This window comes from Neoarius graeffei, chromosome 9 (genome assembly GCF_027579695.1).
Source record: "Neoarius graeffei isolate fNeoGra1 chromosome 9, fNeoGra1.pri, whole genome shotgun sequence".
In the NCBI taxonomy this organism is placed as follows: domain Eukaryota; kingdom Metazoa; phylum Chordata; class Actinopteri; order Siluriformes; family Ariidae; genus Neoarius; species Neoarius graeffei.
The window spans coordinates 30,265,275-30,289,715 of NC_083577.1; the positions used below are offsets into that span (position 1 = coordinate 30,265,275).

Genomic DNA, 24,441 nt, shown 5'->3' on the forward strand with positions numbered 1-24,441 from the left:
CAGTCAGTGGCGCCTGAGGGCTCGAAGGTCACGCACATTCAACAGTGATTTCCGACCTCGCCCTTTATGCACTGTGATGTCTCCGAATTCCCTAAAACTTTTCAAAATGTTATGTACTGTCGTTTATGAAAGAGCTAAATTCTCTGTAATCTTGCATTGAGAATTTTTTTTTTTAATAATTAGCAATTCTCTCTCAAATTTTGGCACAAAGAGTGAGCCACAACCCATCCTTGCTTGCAAAGACTGAGCTTTTGGTGCTGCTCATTTTATACCCAATCATGTTACCCATTAAGCTCCTTATTGTGAAATCTTCCAAAATGGTGTGAATTGAATATCCTATAAACTTTTCAGTCTTATTTTGCCTCCATCCCAACTTTTTTTTAATGTGTTGCAGGCATCAAATTCAAACTTCATTTCTATTTACAAAATACAATTAAGTTGGTCAGTAAAACTATTGAAAATATTTTCTTTGTGCTTTTGTCAGTTAAATAAAGATACACATGAATTAACAAATCACAGATTTTTGTTTTTATTGCATTTTGGAAAATATCCCTACTTTTCTGGAAATGAGGTTCGTATTTAAAAAAAAAAAAGTGAAAAATGTTACAACTGACCCCCTTCTACAAAACGGTTAATGCAACAAAATATCAGACAATATTATACAAATACACGGAGTGCAGAATTATTAGGCAAGTTGTATTTTTGAGGATTAGTTTTATTATTGAACAACAACTATGTTCTCAATCAAACAAAAAGACTCATAAATATCAAAGCTGAATATGTATGGAAGTTAGAGTGGGGTGTTTTTAGTTTTGGCCATTTTAGGAGAATATGTATGTGTTCAGGTAACTTTCACTGTGCAGAATTATTAGGCAACTTAATAAAAACCAAATATGTAGCCATTTCACTTATTTATTTTCACCAGGTACACTGATATGACAACTCCAGATTTGCAAATAAACATATCTGACATTCAAACACAAAACAAAAACAAATCAGTGACCAATATAGCCACCCTTTTTCATGAGGACACTCAAAAGCCTTCCATCCATAGATTCTGTCAATTTCTTTATCTGTTCACGACCAACATTGTGTGCAGCAGCAACCACGGCCTCCCAGACGCTGTTCAGAGAGGTGTACTGTTTTCCCTCTTTGTAGACCTCACGTTTTATAATGGACCACAGGTTCTCTATGGGGTTTAGGTCAGGTGAACAAGGGGGCCATGTCATTATTTTTTTCACCTTTCAGACCTTTATTGGCTAGCCACGCAGTGGAGTATTTGGACGCATGAGATGGAGCATTATCCTGCATGAAAATCATGTTCTTCTTGAAAGATGCTGACTTTTTCCTATACCACTGCTTGAAGAAGGTTTCTTCCAGGAACTGGCAGTAGGTCTGGGAGTTGAGTTTTAGTCCATCCTCAACTCGAAAAGGTCCAACAAGCTCGTCTTTGATGATACCAGCCCATAGCAGTACTCCACCTCCACCTTGCTGGCGTCTGAGTCGGAGTGGAGCTCTGTGCCCATTACTGATCCAGCCACAGGCCCATTCATCTGGCCCATCAAGAGTCACTCTCATCTCATCAGACCACAGCACCTTAGAAAAATCAGTCTTAAGATATTTCTTGGCCCAGTCTTGACGTTTTATCTTGTGTGCCTTACTCAGTGGTGGTCGTTTTTCAGCCTTCCTTACCTTGGCCATGTCCCTCAGTATTGCACACCTTGTACTCTTTGACACTCCAGGAATGTTGCAACTCTGGAATATGGCAGAACTGGATGCTAATGGCTGCTTGTTAGCTTCACGCTTGATTTTCCGCAGATCATGTGCAGTTATTTTGCGCCTTTTTTTTCCCCACACGCTTCTTTCGACCCTGTTGACTATTTGCAATGAAACGCTTGATTGTTCGGTGATCACGTTTCAACATCTTCGCAATTTCAAGAGTGCTGCATCCGTCTGCAAGACATCTCACAATTTTATACTTTTCAAAGTCTATCAGATCTCTCTTCTGACCCATTTTGCCAGAGGAAAAGAGGTTGCCTAATAATTATGCACACCTGATATAGGGTGTTGATGTCATTAGACCACACCCCCTCTCATTACACAGATGCACAGCACCTGATATACTTAATTGGTAGTAGGCTTTCAAGCCTAAACAGCTTGGAGTGGGACAACATGCATTAAAAGGATGTTGTGGTCAAAATACTCACTTGCCTAATAATTCTGCACTCAGTGTATGATGAATAACATTTTCCATACAATATTGGTAAATATTTTCCATTTATGATCATCAGCATCTTGCATCAGTTGTATCACTACAGGATTTGCATCAACTGTGTTATGTAGAGTAAATATTATTAAAAACTATAAACTCACTCAGTACAGTATGTGACTATTTGCCATTGCGCTGTTTCCTGTGGGTGTCTTTCTTATTCAGGTCTGAGGATAAGGTGCAGTATCATTTGCTGTTTATAAGAGCTTATAACTCTTCTGACTGAAATCCAGTTCATCCCACTGATGATTAGAGCATTCTGGGTCTTGTGTCCGAAACTGCAAGATCGACTTTAAATGATTCCAGAAGTGAAACATTATCTTCAGTTCAGAAGAGTGAAATTCATCACTGGATAAATTTGTACCAAAATTACAGTTAATGCTCAGTGCTTAAACATAAGTAAGTGCCGAGTGCTGTTTCTGATGTAACTGAGGAGTGTAACAGGTCATAATGTGTCTCTCGAAAACTCCTCCTATTAAGGAAGTGCCAAGTCTGACACGACTGAAGTCCTTCATTAACAGCCTGCAGTGTTCTGCTCTGGTGAGTTGAGATTTATTCTCAGTTTATGGAGAAATCTGTGTCTCATTTTCAGCACAGTGAAAGGAAGTGATGATTAACTGAACCTACAAAGTCATCTATTTAGCTTTAAAGAAATCTAAAATCAGGGTGTGATTACTTTTCACAGAACTGAAATTGAAACTCTGAGCATTCGGACAAGAGAGAACAACAGCAGCAAACAAAATGGCTTCTAAGTTTTCAGAGGAGGATTTCTCCTGTCCTGTGTGCTGTGAAATCTTCAAGGATCCTGTTGTTCTGCACTGCAGTCACAGTGTGTGTAAAGTGTGTTTGCAGCAGTTCTGGGAGACCAAAGGATCCAGAGAATGTCCTCTTTGTAGGAGGAAGTCATCTATAGATGATCCTCCCATAAACCTGGCCTTAAAGAACCTGTGTGAGACTTTCTTACAGGAGAGAAGTCAGAGATCTTCATCAGGGTCTGAAACAGTCTGCAGTCTGCACAGTGAGAAACTCAAACTCTTCTGTCTGGATCATCAACAGCCGGTATGTTTGGTGTGTCGAGATTCAGGAAAACACACCAACCACAAATTCTGCCCCATTGATGAAGCAGTAACAGACTGTAAGGTAAATAAAACGTACATATGAACTCATGGGTCACATGTGAACAAATGCTGTTGTTCATAATTATGACAATTACTTTGTAATCAGTTTAGTTCATCTGAGTTCAAATAATATCTAAAACACAGAGACTCCAAGCAGCATGTTAATTTATTTCAGGAGAAGCTCAAAACTGCACTGAAACCCCTACAGGAGAAACTGAAGATATTTAAAGACTGTAAATGGAAATGGAGTCAGACTGCAGAACACATAAAGGTTAGAATCAATAACATGGGTTTGATATTATAATTATATTTTGTTTCATTGCATATTCAGTGATGTTTCATTTGATTTTCTCTTCACTGTAGATTCAGGCCCAACACACAGCGCGTCAGATTAAGGAGGAGTTTGAGAAGCTTCACCAGTTTCTACGAGATGAAGAGGCAGTCAGGATCACTGCACTGAGAGAGGAAGAGGAGCAGAAGAGTCAGATGATGAAGGAGAAGATTGAGAAGCTGAGCAAAGATATATTATCTCTTTCAGGCAAAATCAAAGCCATAGAAGTGAAGATGAGAGCTGAAGACGTTTCATTCTTAGAAGTGAGGGTCATTTAGTCAGTATTTATACTGTGAGAAAGTAAAACTTCTTTCCATCATCAGAAATGTCACATTTCTGTGGTGTAAAAATGTAAATCATATCCACTGATATTTGCTTTGTTGTTTTACAGAACTACAAGGCCACAGTGAAAAGGTGAGTGATTTGCTTCCTGTCTCTCTCATTCTCTGTGTTTCTGAATCCAAACCCACAGCAACACTGACTCCTGAATGTTTTTGCAGAGTCCAGAGCACACTGCAGCATCCAGAGGAGCTTTCAGGAGCACTGGTCCATGTGGCAAAACATCTGGCCAACCTGCAGTTCAGAGTCTGGGAGAAGATGCAGTACACTGTCCAATACAGTAAGACAATGGCTTAGGTTTGGTATTAACATTGGTGGGGTCATAAACCCAATGCCAACCCCCAGTGGCGCCAACTTCAGGTCAACATAATAGAGTCACAATATTTTTCTCTGTTGTGTTCCACCAAAAGAGTATCCATCATCTCTCCAAAGTCCAGACTTTTAAAATTTGAAGTTCCGAACTGTGATAATTCATGAATAATAATATGCAGTTCATTGGGCAGCATGGTGGTGTAGTGGTTAGCACTGTCACTTCACAGCAAGAAGGTCCTGGGTTCAAGCCCAGCAGCCAGCGGGGGCCTTTCTGTGTGTTGTGTGCATGTTCTCCCCTTGTCTGTGTGGGTTTCCTCTGGGTGCTCCAGTTTTCCCCCACAGTCCAAAGACATGCAGGTTAGGCTAACTGGTGGCTCTAAATTGACCGTAGGTGTGAATGTGAGTGTGAATGGTTGTTTGTCTCTGTGTCAGCCCTGTAGAACAGGATAAGCGACTCCAGATAATGGATGGATGGATGCAATTCATTTGATTAATTGCAAATCTTGCATGCGATGATTAAGGTGGGGTTTACATTAGACCGTATCAGCGGATCATCAGATTAACGTTTTTAAAATGATTAACATGCACACAGCAACACCAATACACGATTCGCCTTCACACAGCAACGCCAATACACGGATACGCTCGGCTCCGCAGGCATCCTGCGCTCCAAATCACTACGCCCTGAACAGCGAGTGCCCTCTGGAGGGTGCGCACTCCGGCCCTGCGCAGCTCACAGAGCGCGCGAGTGAAGTGCACGAGCAGTAATTCGGGACTGAGCCGCTGTGTGTGTGCTCTCAGTGCATATCGGGTATGCGCGTCACTTACCACTTGCAAGTGGAAGGATGGCAAGCCTAAAGACAATCATAACTACACAATGGGCAGTATTTGCATCAGTATTTGCAGTATTTTCATACTTTTATACTCTTTAATGAAAGGTGATACAAGGCGGAAGTCCGCGCCGTTTTTCAGCAGTCGCGTCACATGACCAACGCCAGCGAATCAGGAAGGTGGATGTCACAGTGACGTTGTCCAATGACGACGCCAGCTAGAGCTCAGCACAGCGTATCCGCGTATCCGCGTATTCTCAATGTTTACACAGCACCGGACCAGACACGATCTGGATTGAATACGTGGACGCTGGCGGATTCCCGTTTCCCGGCGTTTCCAGGCATTTTAATGTAAATGGACAGTGCATCTGTGGTGATTTGATTTATTTGACTTATTCCACTCTCAGTTCATCTAAATGACCACTAGAGGGCGCCACCTGCCCGGGGAATACGCTGGGAAGTACTACTCGTCTAGGCGCGAAGTTGCTACTTCCTTGTTCAATAACAACACAGCTTGGGAATGGAAGCAGTTGTCCTGACTCCTTCTTTCTTTCCTTATTTCCCCACTCATCAGAGTGCAACATTTTGGAGGCCCCAGCGAGGATGAATGTGTGAAGGGTTCTACTCCCAGAGGCAGTACCCATCCTACATTCAGACTCACCACTACACCTGGAAGGCCAGCGGAGCACAGCAGCACGAGAGTCGGGCAAGTGGACAGTGAGTAATCTGAGGTGATCGCACGAACCAGGAGGGCCACGGGTTCCATCTTGCTACGTATACGTCCTGCTTCACTGCATCACTGGTCATCCCTCATTAAGAAACATGGATGTGTTGGAGGACTTAAAACTTGAAGTAACTGGGTTGCTTTACACTCTCAGTCGTGAACAACTGCTATATGTATGTGAATTTCTGGAAATAGCTCAAGATGATTTGTCTGATAAAGGTCGTTCTTTTTTGATTACTCACATTATACAATACATGGGTAAAGATGAGATAGTGGATCTTGAAGATCACGGTATGTCACTGTTTCTTAGTCTAAAAGACAAAATTGCTTCACTCAAACTGCCCTCTAGTGATCAAGCCACTCCAGCTTCAGACACACAAGCCCCTACCCCAGCCCAGCCACAATCAGTTGAGCAGTTATCCGAACAGCAAAAACTCCAAAAACAGATTGAGGCCCTGCAGATGGCTTTGCAGATATCATTACAATCTCAGCAACAAGGTGGTGGAGGTCAAGTATTAGCCAATAATCAGAACATGCCTGAGGCCCCTACTCAAACCTATTCACAGTCCCCTGTTCTGAGCCCCTGGCATAGGGAATTCAGGATTGCGGGACAAATTGGAGAGCCAGGACAGAAAGATAGGCTTACATTTTCCAGTCTTGCTCACCAGATTGAAACCGGGTTAAACAAGAAAGTCCCTGAATACGAAATTGTCCATGCTGTTGTAAAGGCCATAACACCAGGCATGCAATTGCGTAGCTACTTGGAGGGCAAAGCCGGTCTAACTCTTCCAGTGCTAAGGAGAATACTCCGTTCTCACTATCAAGAGAAAGGCGCAACAGAACTCTACAAGCAGCTGACAACTGAGGCCCAAAATGGCAAAGAGACGCCACAAAGCTTTGTGTTCCGTGTGCTGGATCTCAGACAGAAGATTCTTTTCGCCTCTCAAGAGGCAGAGTCTGGTCTGAGGTATGATCCCATTCTCGTGCAGAACATGTTTCTGCACTCCGTATTGACAGGGCTGCAAAACGACAACATAAGAAATGATATGAAGCCTTACCTGCAACAAGCAGATGTGAAGGATGAAGTCCTACTGGAGAAATTAAACATTGCCTGTATGACGGAAACAGAAAGACAGAACAAAAGAAAAGAGACACCACCACAACGATCCGCAGGCGTTCACTTAGCCCAGAGTACTGAGGCTCAAGCTATACCAGAGAAGAAAAAAGAGACACCAGAAATTAAAAATAAGCCTAATCTTCTGGATGAGCTAAAAGAGATCAAAGCAGATATCGCTGTTCTGAAGAACTTAAGTACTGAAGTGTGTCAGATTCGGGACTCCATTCAGCACCCACAACTGGCCTCAGCACAAAATCTGTCCGCACCTGGCTTTGATACACGTCCATTCGACCACATGCCCACAGGCTTCTGGTGTGAGGGTGGCAGAGGACGAGGTGGAACAACGCAATTTCAGCAAGGCTATGCACCCCAACGGTACCCTCTCCCCTCAGCTAGGGGCCGCACAAGGAGGTGCTTTGGTTGCCAACGTAGTGGTACTGATGACATTTGCACACATTGTTTTGCATGTGGAAGTAGTGAGCACTACCTTGCAGGCTGTAGGGCAAGGGAAATGACCCCAAGAGCTCCTCAATTAAACGAGAGAGGGTTGCCCCCACGGGACCGGGTGTAACCTGCAGTGCACTAGTGTCCCATCAGACATGTATGGAATGTGGTGTAAGTGGGGAGGTGGGCAAGTTAAAAAGATGTGCCACATGCCAGAATGCTTTCTATTGCTCTAAAACCTGTCAGATAAGCCACTGGGATGCCCATAAGAAAAATTGTGTGCAGACAAAACTTAAGCAGGGGAAGAGAGTGGAGAAAGAAAAGAAATGTCAGAGTGTCGCCGCCTTAGTGGGAAAACAATGTCTTGTTGACTGCTACTTCAATGGCATAAAAACTAAAGCATTATGGGACACCGGCTCCCAAGTTTGTCTCATTAATGAGAGTTGGAAAAATGAAATTCTCCCAGACGTCAAGCTCAGACCCGTCACTGACCTCATTGATTCCCCTGACACCCTTACAATAGTAGCCGCAAATGGGGATCATATACCCTTTCTTGGTTGGGTTGAAATCTTGTTTGGACTGTCGGGAAAAACTAATGGGCCATGTACTCTTACCCTCCCTGTCCTGGTGATGAAAGGGGGTAGCCTCACCCACCCCATTATTGGCTATAATGCAATCGAACACATTGTAAAGAACAGTGAAAATGAAATGTTTGCTTCTACTAGCAGAGACTCCCTGCGAGGGGAAGTGAGATCTGCTCTCCCTGGGCTTGAAACATCACAAATTGAGGCCTTGATCAACCTGGTAAGAATGGAAAAACACCAAGAGTACACTGTTAGGACTACCCGAGAGAAAACTGTCATCCCTAGGCTGACGTCCACTCATGTCACATGCAGGGTATCAGCAAGCGCCCTGGAAGAAGACACTACTTTAGTATTTGAACCAGATATTGATCCCCAGTGGCCAGAAGGGCTAGAATTGAATGAAACAGTGGTGCAGTTGAAAGCGGGTGCCCCTCCCTACATCACGGTAAGCATACAGAACCCCTCAACTCATGACATAGTCTTGCCTGGCAAAACCACCATTGGCACTGTGCAAGAGGTGCAGTCTGTGTACCCAGTTTCTCTGTTAAATCCACAATGCTGCCAAATCCATTCACCACCGAGTCATGATCAGTCCAGGGGTGAGGGAGATATGAATGGCGAATGGGACCCCGCTGTAGATTTGAGCCACTTAGGGGAAATTGAGAGAGAGCGTGTTCATAACATGTTAAGAGAAGAATGTGCTTCATTCTCCCGTTCAGATGACGACATAGGGTGTATTGACAGTCTAAAAATGGCAATTTCTCTGAAAGATACAGTCCCTGTTGCACGTTCTTACCTCTCAGTACCTAAGCCCCTGTATAAGGAATTGAAAGACTACCTGCATGATCTGATTGCTCAGGGGTGGATCGAGAAATCAACATCCTCCTATTCCTCACCCGTTGTTTGTGTACGAAAAAAGGATGGCAGCCTACGTCTCTGCGTAGACTATAGAGAGCTAAACAAGAAGACCCATCCAGATCGCCAGCCCATTCCGAGGGTCCAAGATATTCTTGACAGTCTAGGTGGGAATTCATGGTTTTCATTACTGGACCAGGGTAAGGCCTATCACCAAGGCTTCATGTCAAAAGAGAGTAGACCCTTGACTGCATTTGTGACACCATGGGGCTTATATGAATGGGTAAGAATTCCATTCGGGTTAATGAATGCACCTGCAGCGTTTCAGAGGTGTATGGAGGAGTGTCTAGTGGGCTTACGCGATAAGATCTGTGTCCCTTATTTAGATGACACATTAGTATTTAGCAAATCATTCGAAGATCACTTGGACCATGTCCGAAAGGTGCTGCAGCAGTTGAGATCCTTTGGCATCAAGCTCAAGCCAAGCAAATGTGAAGTCTTTAAGGCCGAGGTCCGCTACCTGGGGAGAATTGTGTCCGCTGAAGGGAGCAGAGTAGACCCAGCTGACACAGCCGCTGTAACAGCTCTGAAAGATAAGAGACCAGCTACTGTTGGACAGTTGCGGGCCATTCTGGGACTTCTCAGTTATTACCGCCAGTATATAAAGAACTTTTCAAGGATAGCTGGGCCACTTTACAACTTGTTGAAGGGTGCTGGTCCACAAGACGAAAAAAAACAAAAACACCTGACACGAAAGAACAAAAAACATACAGGAGCCCCTTCAAACCAACCCATTTTATGGGAAGACAAGCATCAGAAGGTCCTGGAGCAGCTGATCAATTGTCTGGCCAAGCCCCCCATACTCGGATTCCCAGATTTTTCAAAACCCTTTATCCTACACACTGATGCATCGGGGCAAGGGCTGGGCGCAGTACTGTACCAGGAGCAGGGGGGCAAACTCCGCGTCATAGCTTACGGGTCTCGCACACTGACTGCCGCTGAAAGAAATTATCATCTTCATTCAGGAAAATTGGAGTTCCTCGCTTTAAAGTGGTCAGTCACTGAAAAATTTCGTGATTATTTGTACTACACCCCTTCATTCGTTGTATACAGTGACAATAACCCCCTCACATATGTAATGTCTAGCGCCAAACTCAATGCAACTGGTTGTAGGTGGGTGGCTGAACTGGCTGACTATAACTTTACTATCAGATACAGACCAGGTAAAGAGAATGTTGATGCAGACAGTCTCTCTAGGATGCCGACTGACATTGAGGAAATAATGGAACGATGCTCTGAAGAACTGTCCTTTGACTGTGTGGCCGCTCTAATACAGGCTGTGGAAGTGCAAGAACAGGCCCCGCTGTGCACAGCAGTTGCCGCTTTACAGCAGCCACCCGACAGTGTCCCCTATGACCCCATCCCCCTTGCAGAAATCAGACAGAGTCAGCTAGACGATCCACACATCGGGCCAGTGATGAGATTTAAAATAATAACAAGTATAAAGCCGTCCATGCACTCTACCACATCCTATAGTACAAAGAGTAAATCTCTCCTCCGTGAATGGGAGAAGCTGCAGATTGATAAAAATGGGGTTCTGAGGAGAAACACAGCCACTAAGACTCAACTGGTCTTACCTGACAAGTATAAGGCTGGGGTTATGGAGGAGTTGCATAACAAAATGGGCCATCAAGGTGTAGATCGTACGTTATCACTGATCAGGGACCGCTTCTTCTGGCCACAAATGCGAGATGAAGTTGAGCACTATGTCACCAGAGTTTGTGCCTGCTTGAAGCAAAAGAAGCCGAGCAGAGAGACACGGGCTCCTCTTACAAACATTGTCACCACCCACCCCTTTGAGCTTGTCTCTATTGATTTTCTGCATTTGGATAAATGTAAAGGGGGGTATGAATACATTTTAGTGGTTATTGACCATTTCACCCGCTTTGTTCAAGTATATGCCACTAAGTCAAAGTCGGCTAAAACAGTAGCAGACTGCTTGTTCAATGACTACGCTCTAAAGTTCGGGTTTCCTGAGAGAATACATCATGATCAGGGTGGTGAATTTGATAACCGACTTATAGCTCAGCTCAAGAAAAACTGTGGTGTCATGAGCTCTCGCACGAGTCCCTACCATCCACAGGGGAATGGTCAGGTCGAAAGATTTAACAAAACGCTATTGCAGATGTTAAAGACACTAACAGAGACTGAGAAGAGAAACTGGAAGGATTCTTTGAATAAGCTAACATTTGCCTACAACTGTACCAGGTGTGAGGTGACAGGTTTTTCCCCTTTTTACCTTCTCTATGGGCGTAGCCCACGGCTGCCTGTCGATACCCTTTTCGACCTAAGTGAAAACAAGGGCACGGCTAGTCATCAGGAATACATGCAAAGATGGAAGGAACAGATGAAAGAGGCATATGAGATTGCAAGAGAGGGTGTGAGGAAGTCGGGGGAGCGAAGCAAGAAGAACTATGACAAAAAGCTGAGAAGCACAATATTGACTCCTGGTGACCGTGTGTTGGTCAGGAACCTGACACCAAGAGGAGGGACAGGCAAGCTACGGAATCACTGGGAAGACACCATCCACATTGTGGTTAGGCGTGTAAAGGAGGATCTCCCCATATATGAGGTGCAGCCAGAGCAAGGAAAGGGAAGGTCAAGGGTTGTGCATCGTAATTTGCTGCTGTCATGTGACCATTTACCTATAGATGTTCCAGTGGGCATCAAAGATAAAGCAGCACAAAGGAGACAGAGGCAAGACGACCAAAACACTGAAGCAGTGCATTCAGATGAATCAGATGATGAGGATGACTTCACTGTTCATTATTCACCTGTCAGGCAACCTCAGGTAGACGTACACACGGCGGATGCTGACATTGCGGAAGATGAAGCGGAAGAAGATACTGCACCTGTCTCTGAGGACGAGAATGAAACTGAGCAATCGGAGGACGTGATAACAGAGGAACCGTGTTCGAATGACGAATTACCTGATGAGGAGTCTTCGGCGTCGGATAAGAGTGATAATGAGGATGAAGAGGTGCGTCAGAGACCACAGAGAGAGAGACGACCCCCTAAGCTGTTCACCTACGATCGACTTGGAATCCCCACTTGTCACATGATTAGCTGTGCCCATAGCTGTAGGCAAAAAGAAGTCTTTTCCCACGATAGGTTACGCACCACTTGGCCAAGATTTATACAGCCCCTTCAATCATACTTTGTTTATACATGTTAGATGAGTTTTGATGCTAAATAACGCATACATCCCAAGTTCATGGAATAGCTTTTATTATTTGTGATCTGAGATGTCGGGACGACATCTATTTTAGAGGGGGAGTATGTGGTGATTTGATTTATTTGACTTATTCCACTCTCAGTTCATCTAAATGACCACTAGAGGGCGCCACCTGCCCGGGGAATACGCTGGGAAGTACTACTCGTCTAGGCGCGAAGTTGCTACTTCCTTGTTCAATAACAACACAGCTTGGGAATGGAAGCAGTTGTCCTGACTCCTTCTTTCTTTCCTTATTTCCCCACTCATCAGAGTGCAACACATCCGCGAAGAAAACGAGACAGATACGGTCTAATGTAAACTTGGCCTAACTCATTCTACCAATTTGCAAATGTGTTTTACAAGCGAATAACACATTGACTGTCGGGAGGGTATATGTTCCTTTCCCTCATCAATGGAAGTAAAACACATCCGGAGCCTTAAACACTGTGTTCCATGAGGCTGGCAGGGGGAGTGGGCTCTCTTCTGTGGGATCTTTCACTAGTTATAGCCCATGTTTACATTAGACCGTATCAGCGGATCATCAGATTAACGTTTTTAAAACGATTAGTGTGCACACAGCAACACCAATACATGATTTGCGTGCACACAACAATACTAATACACGGATACGCTCGGCTCCGCAGGCATCCTGCGCTCCAAATCACTCCACCCTGAACAGCGAGTGCCCTCTGGAGGGTTCGCACTCCGGCCCTGCGCAGCTCACAGAGCGCGCGAGTGAAGCACACTAGCAGTGTTTTCGGGACTGAGCCGCTGTGTGTGTGATCCCAGCGCGCATCACTTACCACTTGCAAGTGGCAGGATGGCAAGCCTAAAGACAATCATAACTACACAATGGGCAGTATTTGCATCAGTATTTGCAGTATTTTCATATTTTTATACTCTTTAATGAAAGGTGATACAAGGCGGAAGTCCGCGCCGTTTTTCAGCAGTCGCGTCACATGACCAACGCCAGCGAATCAGGAAGGTGGATGTCACAGTGACGTTGTCCAATGAGACGCCAGCTAGAGCTCAGCACAGCGTATCTGCGTATTCTGAATGTTTACACAGCACCGGAGCTGACACGATCTGGATTGAATACGTGGACGCTGGCAGATTCCCGTTTCCCAGCGTTTCCAGGCGGTTTAATGTAAACGGACAGTGCATCCGCGAAGAAAACGAGACAGATACGGTCTAATGTAAACGTAGCCTTAGAATGCTAGTTTAAGCTGATATGTGATTGATCTAACGGCAAAACAGGACGAGGGCTCGAGAACCTTTTTGACACGTTGAAAGGCTACAATTTTACTTGGCAACAGAATGTATCTGAATTCTGATTGGTTGTTGTATCTGAATTCTGATTGGTTGTTGTGTCTGAATTCTGATTGGTTGTTGTTATATTATTGCCCTTCTGTTGTCTTGAGCCCAGAGCGGCTCAAGTGAAGCCCCTCGAGAACCAATCAGTTCAGCGGATGTGTGTTCTCGGTATGGGACGTTTTCAAAAGAGAGGCGGGAGGAACCAAACATTTCTGATACAGAAGGCGGAGGCTGTTTTGCTTATTATGTGAAAATGTTTGAGAGCGAATATTCATGAGTGAATTTTGCATGCTGTTTCGCCCAGTGGAAACCTACAGGAACCATTTGTGTACCGCCATTTTTTTTCCCTTCAATCAGAAATATTGGTCGGGACACGGCCATACCATCCATACCCAATTCTACACCTATGCAGTAAGACTCTTAATTCTGTGTATGTTTTCAGCACCTGTGACTCTGGACCCCAACACTGCTCATCCTGTACTCATTGTATCTGATGATCTGAAAAGTGTGAAACGCAGCGATGAGGAACAGAAACTTCCTGATAATCCAGAGAGATTTGATGAATATCGGTATATCCTGGGATCTGAGGGCTTTAACTCAGGGACACACTGCTGGGATGTGGAAGTTAGAGACGGTACAGGGTGGAGTGTGGGTGTGATGACAGAATCTGCTCAGAGGAAGGGGGGGATATTCTCCAGAAGTGGAATCTGGTGTGTGTGGTATTATGCTGAGAAATATTGCGCAATTTCAACACCATATACAGACTCTCTTAGTAGCATAGAACCTCCAGAGGATCAGAGTGAAGCTGGACTGGGACAGAGGAAAACTGTCATTCTCCGACCCTCTCACTAACACACACTTACACACTTTCACACACACATTTACTGATAAATTACTGCCAATCCTCGGTGTTTATGGTTCCATAAAGATCCTCCCACTTGAGTGCTCTGTAAGAGTGAATCAGATCAGTTAGCACTGATGTTGTTTTATTCCAGTTCATTAATAAAATACTGCAGATTAAAAGATTAGTGTTCTTTGTGTCAGTCTTTTTTCCCCCTTTTGGAAACCCTGAAGCACACACTGATTTTTTTTTTTTCAGGTGAATCAACTCAAAATATTGACAGAATATCTTGAAATAATAACTCAAATAATAAGATATCTTAAAATATATTATGATAGCTTTTGAAAGTATGAGGAAGTCAAAATAATAAGTGAAATAATGACACTGTCTTGAAATAACAAGGTATTAACTCAAAATAATCACTTAGCATTTAATTAAAATCACCAAAGTGTTTTAAATGCAGAATGAGCTGAAAAGATTATTTAATTTTATTGATGTTTTTTTAAATAGTTTTAAATAAATTGAGAATTTGAAAGCTCATGTCTTGCCTGTATTGGTACTTGTTAGCGTTTGCTGTTAATCTTGGATGAGGGTGTGTGTGTGTGTGTATGTGTGTGTGTGAGAAACTGTGCAGTGGAGGAGAATTCAAGCTCTAAGTTTCCCTCCACCAGCAGTTTGTGGTTTTGTAAAGATCAGATGGATTTGTATGTTAATGCTGCATTCGGTGATGATTCACAAGTTCAAATCAATTCTGAGTGAAATAAATTCACTTTGTTCATTTTGATATTAAACATTGTTTGTCTGCATAATGGAACAATTAAAATATGCACAAATAAATAAATCTGTAATCTGTGTAATGTTTATTATTAACAGTTAAAATGTTCATGATGTGCACAGTTATATATTTGTACAGATGTGTGCAGTGGTTGTTATTTCCATGATTAGTATCAGGGATGTGTTCAGTTTAATGTCTGTGTAAGTGATCACTGAGAGGATGTGGAAGAGAGAGAGGCAGGTGAGAGAGTCAGTCATTAAAGTTGTTAAAAGCAACAATTTTCTCAATGTTCTCTATCGTCATTTAACCGCAAGTTATATTTAACTCTCATCCATTATCCCTGGCTGCTGTATCATATGGGTTAAAACATGACAAATTCTGTCTCGTCTATAATAAATTAAAATTAAACATTTAGGCCTAAGTATTTTATTTTTGTCCCATGTCTTCCCACTACAGTGTTCCAACTTTTTTGGAATTGGGGTTGTATTATTATTACTTGATTCTGATTGGTTTACAGTCTGGTTTTTTTTTATTTATTACAAACTGTTGGTATGGACCACGACATTACCAGAAGCAATAAAATCATTTTAAAACAATATTTTGTGTCAGATGTTGAGTTTTTTTAGTACATAACTGTGTAATAAGTGGGATCATGTACAGTGAGCCGATTCTTATTGCAAAATAAAAGACCTCTGCTTTGTGTTGGACTCCTGCATCACCCTGTCAGGGTGTATTTCATGATAATAACTAGCTTACTGTATGTTATTGCTCACTCATTTACATGAACTTAATAATCTTTGGCCTAAACTAACCTGGAGCCATGGGTTCTTTGCAAATGACCACTCACGATGCAAAAGTGCTGATGGTTTGTGTTGCTTACGGCTGTTCTAATAGATCAACCCTGGGGGAAAAAAGAAAAACAAGGGCTACAGAAATGGACAAATTTCCCCATCCAGCTACCTCTGCTAAACAAACTAGCGCTGTGTCTTTTTCGAGACCATTATTGAGTACGAACACGATCCAGTTTTCCTCTTACAGTTCATGTCTGAATTTTACCAAAAGGTCTGGTTTGTATATATATATATATATATATATATATATATATATATATATATATATATAGAATGTGAGAGCAGAGATCTTGATTTGCAGCACAGCTCATGACAACAATCACGAAGACAGTGGGATGTTTTAAGAGAAACAGAGATCATCAGTGTGTTTAAACTGTGAAACCTTTTAAAGCTTGTCTTGGAAACCTGATGGACAGGTGTTTAATTGTCCAAATACTTTTGGGGGCCTTGCATAAGATTCCACAAGCATCCCGAGTGGGACCAGTTGGACAGGTACTGTGGGTTTTTCCCTATCTTTCAATTCAATTCAGGACTATAAATAGATTTTTATGAGGAACACTAATTTTGAAGCTGTACTGCCTTTCAGATTTTTCAAGTTTATGTCATAAAAAGAATTTTCCACTGACACCCAATTATTTTTTGTTTAGTGGAGCAAACGCTACTGAATTCAGATCACAGACTTCCAATTTTATTAGTCTTTTTTTAATAGAACAATGAATGAAGTGAGGGCCACATGGCGCTAAATTCTCCGCTATTTTTTCCTGCTTCACCATGACCCAATTCAAGATACTAATGCCCCTTTTCCACCAAAGCAGCTCCAGGGCTGGTTCGGGGCCAGTGCTTAGTTTGGAACCGGGTTTTCTGTTTCCACTGACAAAGAACTGGCTCTGGGGCCAGAAAAACCGGTTCCAGGCTAGCACCATGGCCGTAACTACCATTGAGGACACCGAGGTCATGTCCTCGGTATTTTTTTCAGAAATTTAAAATTGGTCTACGCTGAATTCGAGCAGTGATCAATGTAAAACGCAGCGTCCAGATCCACGTCATCTGTATTTCCCCCCAATAAAATTCACATTTGTCTAATGTCATCTGAAATCTCTCAGCCTCTATCTCTATCGTTGCCGTGTCTAACGCAGCGTCACGTGACGTAGCCTATACTAGTGTCGGCCGGGGAAGTTGGGTTTTGGATAAAACAGGCAGGGTGTAGTCTACGCTCTATCACATATGCCTACCTAACCTAGCATAGGCTAATAGTCACATCGCATTATAGAGCTTTACCCGAGTGCAAAATGAAAACGTTGCAACAAACTAAATTAAGGTTTGGACAGCCAACAGAAGAGCAGGGAAAGAGAAGGAGGGAAGGTGAGAAAATACTGTCAGTGCAGTGGCAGACCGTTCAGCGGTGTCATGCCAACTTTCCAAGGGGAAACGTTTCATTGTCATTGCCTATTACATTTTAGTTAGCATTTCGAGAAACATTCAAAACTACGTTGTCACAGGCAGCCCTGTGCAGGGCTGACTAAACGGGCTTGTTCGAGTACACTCTTAAAACACGTGTTGAAAATAACACAACTTGCGTTGTTTTTTAACACATCTCTATGTCCAGATTGGAACAACAGAACTTTTGTTCATTTTAACACATTATTTGTTATTTGTGCAATTTTGGTGTTAAACATTTCTGAAATATAACACAACTCTTGTTGAAATTAAACTTGCACAAAAGATGTGTTGATTTCCAACACATTCGTTTTAAGAGTGTAACTCTCTCTCTTTCTCTCATAACTCTCTTTCTCTCTCACTCACTCACACACACACACACACACACACAAATAATACACTACTCACACACTCTCTCTAATACATAGTCTTCACACAGAACTAATAGCCCTACATTCTAATGTAATTTAAGATAATGAAATGTAAATAATGCCAATACTTCAGGTAGCTGAGCGGTCCGTGTATCATCCGATCATTCAAGTATTCCATTCAATCTGGAAAACGAAAAAAAAAAAAAAAAACACTCAATATTTCGTTTTCCTGTTTTTCTGTATGACCAAAAAATGAGGGATTGGTGTTTGGTTTCCTTTTTCCAACTCAAAACAGAACAAATAATAAACAGGGAAACCAAAACGAAATAATAACTCTAATTTACGATTATACGAGCAACTTAACTTTCATTTTAGATAAAACTAAATTCATTTGTATTCATGTCAGTCTCAAGAATTAGTTCTTATTCATACATTATAATTTTTTGCACTCATTCAGGCTCCTTTTACTGGAAGCAAAACTCTAGGAAAATCATGGCTGTTCCTGAGTCTGACTTTCAAGCTGTCCAGCAAAAGAAGCGGAGAATCTCGTAAGTTGGAGTGCCAGTGACTTGTTACTCCTCCTCATATTTTCCTCCTGACATGAGTCATTGTAAAATGCTAAGCATGTCCTCTAATAAAAAGCAAAGTTGGTCTGACACAATATGTTGAAAGCGACAAAATGAATGCCATGTTGTTATTGTTATCATTATTTATTATTACTATTATATTGAGATAATAATAATTAAGAGATCATCAGCTTAACATTAACAGCTTAATATATTAAATGAATAGGATGTATGAATAAATTACTTGATACATGCACATGCAATTTTTCTGTTTCATAGACACAGAGATGATGATGGACTGTCGCTGAGGATCATGGGAAGGCTAATGTAGCGTGGGAAATAGAGAAAATCAATAATCGTAAATTAGAGTTATTATTTCATTTTGGTTTCCCTGTTTATTATTTGTTCTGTTTTGAGTTGGAAAAAGGAAAACAAACACCAATCACTCATTTTTTGGTCATACAGAAAAACAGGAAAACGAAATATTGAGTGTTTTTTTTTTTCCGTTTTCCAGATTGAATGGAATACTTGAATGATCGGATGATACACGGACCGAGCAATACACTCAGTTCAGTTCAGTTTTGACTTTTATGTCAGACAAAACTCCACAGTTCTGATGGCACAGTTTTAGAATTGTTGAAGTAAATGTGTTATGAGCCAAACTTACATTACAGGCAATGGTGAGAACACTCTGCTTCAGAGAATGCATGCAAATGGATCTCAATTCAATTCAAGACAGCCAGATAGACTGATGCCTTTACATTACTGCTCAGAATGTCTCTACACATACAGACACCCACAAATAACACACAAACTCTCAGTCTCTCTCTCTCTCACACACACACACACACTCACACTATTATTATAAGGTGTAATACTAAAGCTTACAATTCAGCAGTTCACACCCTTTCTGTCATGTGTATGCTGCAATGTAAATAATGCCAATACTTTAGGTAACTGGTACTTTAGGTATGTATACCCAGTTCAAGAGTTCACTACCTTTCTACTTTTATGTCAGATAAAACACCACAGTTATGGTGCCACAGTTGTAGAGTTGTTAAAATAAATGTGTCCACCACCAAATCTATCCTTGGTTTGTTATTTATTTATTTAAGTTGTGCCGGGGGGGATGTCAGCCATGCTTGACCTCGGTATTTGAAAAATCCTGGTTACGGCCCTGCTAGTGAATGACCTGCAGAGAGCTGGGACCAAAGTAACAAAGGCTACCATCAGTAACACACTACGCCGCCAGGGACTCAAATCCTGCAGTGCCAGACGTGTCCCCCTGCTTAAGCCAGTACATGTCCAGGCCCGTCTGAAGTTTGCTAGAGAGCATTTGGATGATCCAGAAGAGGATTGGGAGAATGTCATATGGTCAGATGAAACCAAAACAGAACTTTTTGGTAAAAACTCAGCTTGTCGTGTTTGGAGGAGAAAGAATGCTGAGTTGCATCCAAAGAACACCATACCTACTGTGAAGCATGGGGGTGGAAACATCATGCTTTGGGGCTGTTTTTCTGCAAAGGGACCAGGATGACTGATCCGTGTAAAGGAAAGAATGAATGGGGCCATGTATTGTGAGATTTTGAGTGAAAACCTCCTTCCATCAGCAAGGGCATTGAAGATGAAACGTGGCTGGGTCTTTCAGCATGACAATGATCCCAAACACACCACCCGGGCAACGAAGGAGTGGCTTCGTAAGAAGCATTTCAAGGTCCTGGAGTGGCCTAGCCAGTCTCCAGATCTCAACCCCATAGAAAATCTTTGGAGGGAGTTGAAAGTCCGTGTTGCCCAGCGACAGCTCCAAAACATCACTGCTCTAGAGGAGATCTGCATGGAGGAATGGGCCAAAATACCAGCAACAGTGTGTGAAAACCTTGTGAAGACTTCCAGAAAATGTTTGACCTCTGTCATTGCCAACAAAGGGTATATAACAAAGTATTGTGATGAACTTTTGTTATTGACCAAATACTTATTTTCCACCATAATTTGCAAATAAATTCTTTAAAAATCAGACAATGTGATTTTCTGGATTTTTTTTTCTCATTCTGTCTCTCATAGTTGAGGTATACCTATGATGAAAATTACAGGCCTCTCTCATCTTTTTAAGTGGGAGAACTTGCACAATTGGTGACTGACTAAATACTTTTTTGCCCCACTGTATATGTGTTTTTTGATACTAGGAAATGTGAGAAATTTTAATTTTTAGCTCACCTGGACCAAAGTGTGCATGTGTGTATTTTCAGCACCTGTAACTCTGGACCCCAACACTGTTCATCCTGGACTCATTGTATCTGATGATCTGAAAAGTGTGAGACACAATGATGAGAAACAGAAACTTCCTGATAATCCAGAGAGATTTGGTGATAAATATCTGTTTATCCTGGGATCTGAGGGCTTTAACTCAGGGACACACTACTGGGATGTGGAAGTTGGAGACTGTACACGGTGGATTGGGGGTGTGATGACAGAATCTGCTCAGAGGAAGGGGGTGATCCTCACCAGAAGTGGAATCTGGTGTGTGTGTGTGTGTGTGTGTGTGTGTGTGTGTGTGTGTGTGTGTGTGTGTGTGTGTGTGATTATGATGGTAAATATTTCGCAGGTCCTAAATCACATCCATTCACTCATCTCTCAGTAGCACAGAAACTCCAGAGGATCAGAGTGAAGCTGGACTGGGACAAAGGAAAACTGTCATTCTCCGACCCTCTCAATAACACGCATTTACATACTTTCTCACATACATTGACTGATAAATTACTGCCATTCCTATATGTTAATGGTTCCCTAAAGATCCTCCAACTTAAAATATGAAAGATTTTGAAAGTATGAGGAAGTCAAAATAATCAGTGAAAATGACACACTGTCTTGAAATAACAAGGTATTCACTCAAAATTTGGACAAAGCATTTTATTGAAATCACAAAAGCATGTTTAAATGCAGAATGAGCTTGTCAGAGTGCAGGCACTTCCAGATGTATGTGCAGAAGAGAGCAGGATGCAAACAGTAAACAAAGCCAAGATGAGAGACTGAAATCGGGGTCGGTAAACTAGCATGAGTCAGGCGATAGGCAAACAACGTGGTAGAGGAAAGACAAAGTGCAAAAATGTGAGAGGATAAGCAAAAGTCAGAAATACAAAAAGCAATCAGAAAGATACAAGGCTTGGTCTGAACTGAGGGAGCAGAATGATACTTTGCACTGGTGTCGTGTGAGAGAGTGGCTTAAGTAGGGAGAGAGGTGATTAGGAAGATGCGTGACAGCTGTGATCAGTAATCGGGAGACAGAATTGTAGTTCTGGGAGTCCAAGTTTGTAGTCAGAGCGTTAATCAGCAGGTTTACTGACAGAACCCCCCCGAGGAGCTCTCTTTGGGAGCTACACTTTTTCTGGGATGCTCATTAGCTCTGGGTGCTGGTTTGTTGGGATGTAGAGCATGGAACTCTTGCTTGAGGAATGGGTCTAGGATGTCCTTAGCAGAGACCCAGGTTTGTTCTAACCTTCCTAATCTACCAGGTACTCGACTTGCCTTCTTCTTCATCTTGACTTGAAGATCTTATTTACCTAGTAGATGGGTTCACTCTATGTTGAGAGCTGGGTGCTTCTGGACAGGTGTGTTCTCAGCAAGGGGGCCTGGAATGGCAGGTTTCAAGTTAGAGACATGGAATGTAGGAGATAGCCTGCTGTGAGGGGGGAGTTCTAGACGGTATGAGACCTCATTGATGTGATGAAGTACCTTGAATGGTCTGATATATCATGGCTGAAGTTTTTTTTTCTGTTTTTTTTTTTTTTTACACGTGTTGGGTTCTCTTAGGTTTCTCATGGCTATCCATATTCTGTTGCCAGAGGAAAAGTCTGGACTGTTTGCTCTATGTTTGTCAGCATGTTCTTTATACTTGCCATTGATAGTTTCGAGACGTTGATGTACCTCCTCCCATATTGTCTGGCCGCATGAAATCCACTCATCTATGGCTTGTACTTGGCTTGGTGTAATGTCCCAGGGGAACAGGGGTGGTTGGTAGCCAAGTATGCACCGAAATGGTGTTAGTTGAGTTGCAGAGTGTCTGAGAGAGTTCTGTGCATACTTGGCCCACTGCAGGAAGTGTGCCCAGTCCCCCTGGTTATGCATACAGAAGATTCTTAAGAAACAGCCAAATTCTTGATTTGCTCTCTCTACTTGCCCATTCGACTGGGGATGGATGGTATCTGGACGTGAAGCTCACTGATACCCCTAATCTTTCTTTGAAGCATGTCCAAAAAATGAGATAAATTTAGACCCCCAGTCACTGACTATGTCCTCAGGGAGACCATAATATCTGAATACATGCTGAATACATGCAAAAAAGAGTTTAGCATCTCAATCCCAAGACCGAGATGTAACTCAGAGAAACAGATTAGGGGGGGGGAATGGGTGTGTGGCTTCCTCAAGGGCTAGCTTTATAGCAAGCAGTTCTCTGTTACCCACATCATAGTTTCTTTCAGCAGAAGAGAGTTCCCTGGAAAAGAAAGCTACTGGATGGAGTTTTCTGTTTGTGGGGCAGCACAGTGGTGTAGTGGTTAGCACGGTCACCTCACAGCAAGAAGGTTCTGGGTTCAAACCCAGTGGCCGGTGAGGGCCTTTCTGTGTGAAGTTTGCATGTTCTCCCCGTGTTTGCGTGGATTTCCTCTGGATGCTCCGGTTTCCCCCACAGTCCAAAGACATGCAGTTAGGTTAATGTGGGGTGGCCTTGGGCTGAAGTGCCCTTGAGCAAGGTACCTAACCCCTGACTGCTCCCCGGGTGCTCTGTGTGTGTGTGTGTTCACTGCTTCAGATGGGTTAAATGCAGAGGATGAATTTCACTGTGCTTGAAGTGTGCATGTGACAAAAAAGGTTTCTCCTTCTTCTTCTGTTTCTCCCCAAAACATTGTGACATTAATGCCCCTACTTCTAGGGTGAAAGGTTTTGATGGGTCAGGATGCTGTAATACTGGAGCAGAGGTGAAGACTTGTTTCAGACGGTTAAAGGTTTCTTCAGCTGTGGGATTCCACTTGAGGGGCTTGGGTCCCTTCTTTAGTAGAGCTGTCAACGGAGCAGCAATTGTGCTGAAACCCCTAATAAAACAGCAATAGAAGTTTGCAAAGCCCAAGAAACATTGAAGATCCCTTATGGACATGGGTGTGGGCCAAGTAGTGACCACAGAGACCTTGGATGAATCCATGCTAACTCCTTCAGCACTGATTATGTATCCTAAGAAGGAGATGTGTTTCTGATGGAACTCAAACTTCTCTGCTTTGATGTAGAGGTGGTTCTGAAGCAGGCATTGGAGAACTGCTCTAACATGACCCTAACTTCCCCTGTCTGGGGAGTAGATGAGAATGTCATCTATGTAGGCGATGGCATACTTGCCTAGCATGTCCCATAGCACGTCATTAAATCAGGCATTGGAATACGCTAGGTGCTGAAGAAAGGCCATATGGCATTACCCAGTACTCAAAATGACCGGTGGTAGTGCTAAAGGCAGTTTTCCACATATCAGCCTTTTTAATCCTGATTAGGTTATAGGTACTGCATAAGTCAAGTTTTGAGAAGATCTTAGCCAATCTGAATTGCTCCAGGGCTGCAGGAACAAGAGAAAGCGGATATGGGTACTTGACCGACACCTGAATAAGACATGGCAATAGGGGCATGGCCAAGTGGCAGTTTGTGAATGGAGGGTGGGGTTGGGGAACGTACGTTGGTAAGTCATTTCACCTAGTGTCAATTAATGTGGGTGTGTGTGGGTGTTTGAAATTCGAGCATAAAAGGTGGGGGAGAGCAGAGAAGAGCTGACTCCCGACCAGAACACGTGTGTGTGTGTGTGTGTGTGTGTGTGTGTGTGTGTGTGTGTGTGTGTGTGTGTGTGTGTGTGAGAAAATGGCATGAGTGAAGCTGACAGCAATAAAGTTTGCAAGAACTTCAGTTCCCGCCTGCCATGCTTCTGTACTCCACCCACATCAGGGATTCACTACAGTGGTGCCGAAACCAGCGAAGTACAGAAGGGAACCACCCCATGGAGTCCTCCCTATTTATGGAGCTCGTCTATGCCCTTACTGCTGCCCAGCAGGACCAGCATCAAG

General features: G+C 42.9%; 1 protein-coding gene across 1 annotated transcript; it reads left to right on the forward strand.

Moving 5' to 3' along the window:
• The first annotated feature begins 3,010 nt into the window (after positions 1–3,010).
• Positions 3,011–21,163, forward strand: LOC132891572 (zinc-binding protein A33-like). The gene is made up of 8 exons (XM_060929279.1): positions 3,011–3,409; positions 3,563–3,658; positions 3,751–3,981; positions 4,110–4,132; positions 4,219–4,337; positions 13,954–14,227; positions 20,076–20,087; positions 20,938–21,163. Exons 1-8 carry the CDS (start codon positions 3,011–3,013, stop codon positions 21,161–21,163), a joined length of 1,380 nt encoding a protein of 459 aa, XP_060785262.1.
• The last annotated feature ends 3,278 nt before the right edge of the window (positions 21,164–24,441 follow it).

What these genes read in the sequence shown, in the direction of transcription:
- LOC132891572 (XM_060929279.1), top strand. Translation starts at nt 3,011, where the DNA reads ATGGCTTCTAAGTTTTCAGAGGAGGATTTCTCCTGTCCTGTGTGCTGT. An exon ending in AGACTGCAGAACACATAAAG is followed by an intron (nt 3,659 to 3,750) that starts GTTAGAATCAAT and finishes TCTTCACTGTAG; the next exon opens with ATTCAGGCCCAACACACAGC. An exon ending in TACAAGGCCACAGTGAAAAG is followed by an intron (nt 4,133 to 4,218) that starts GTGAGTGATTTG and finishes ATGTTTTTGCAG; the next exon opens with AGTCCAGAGCACACTGCAGC.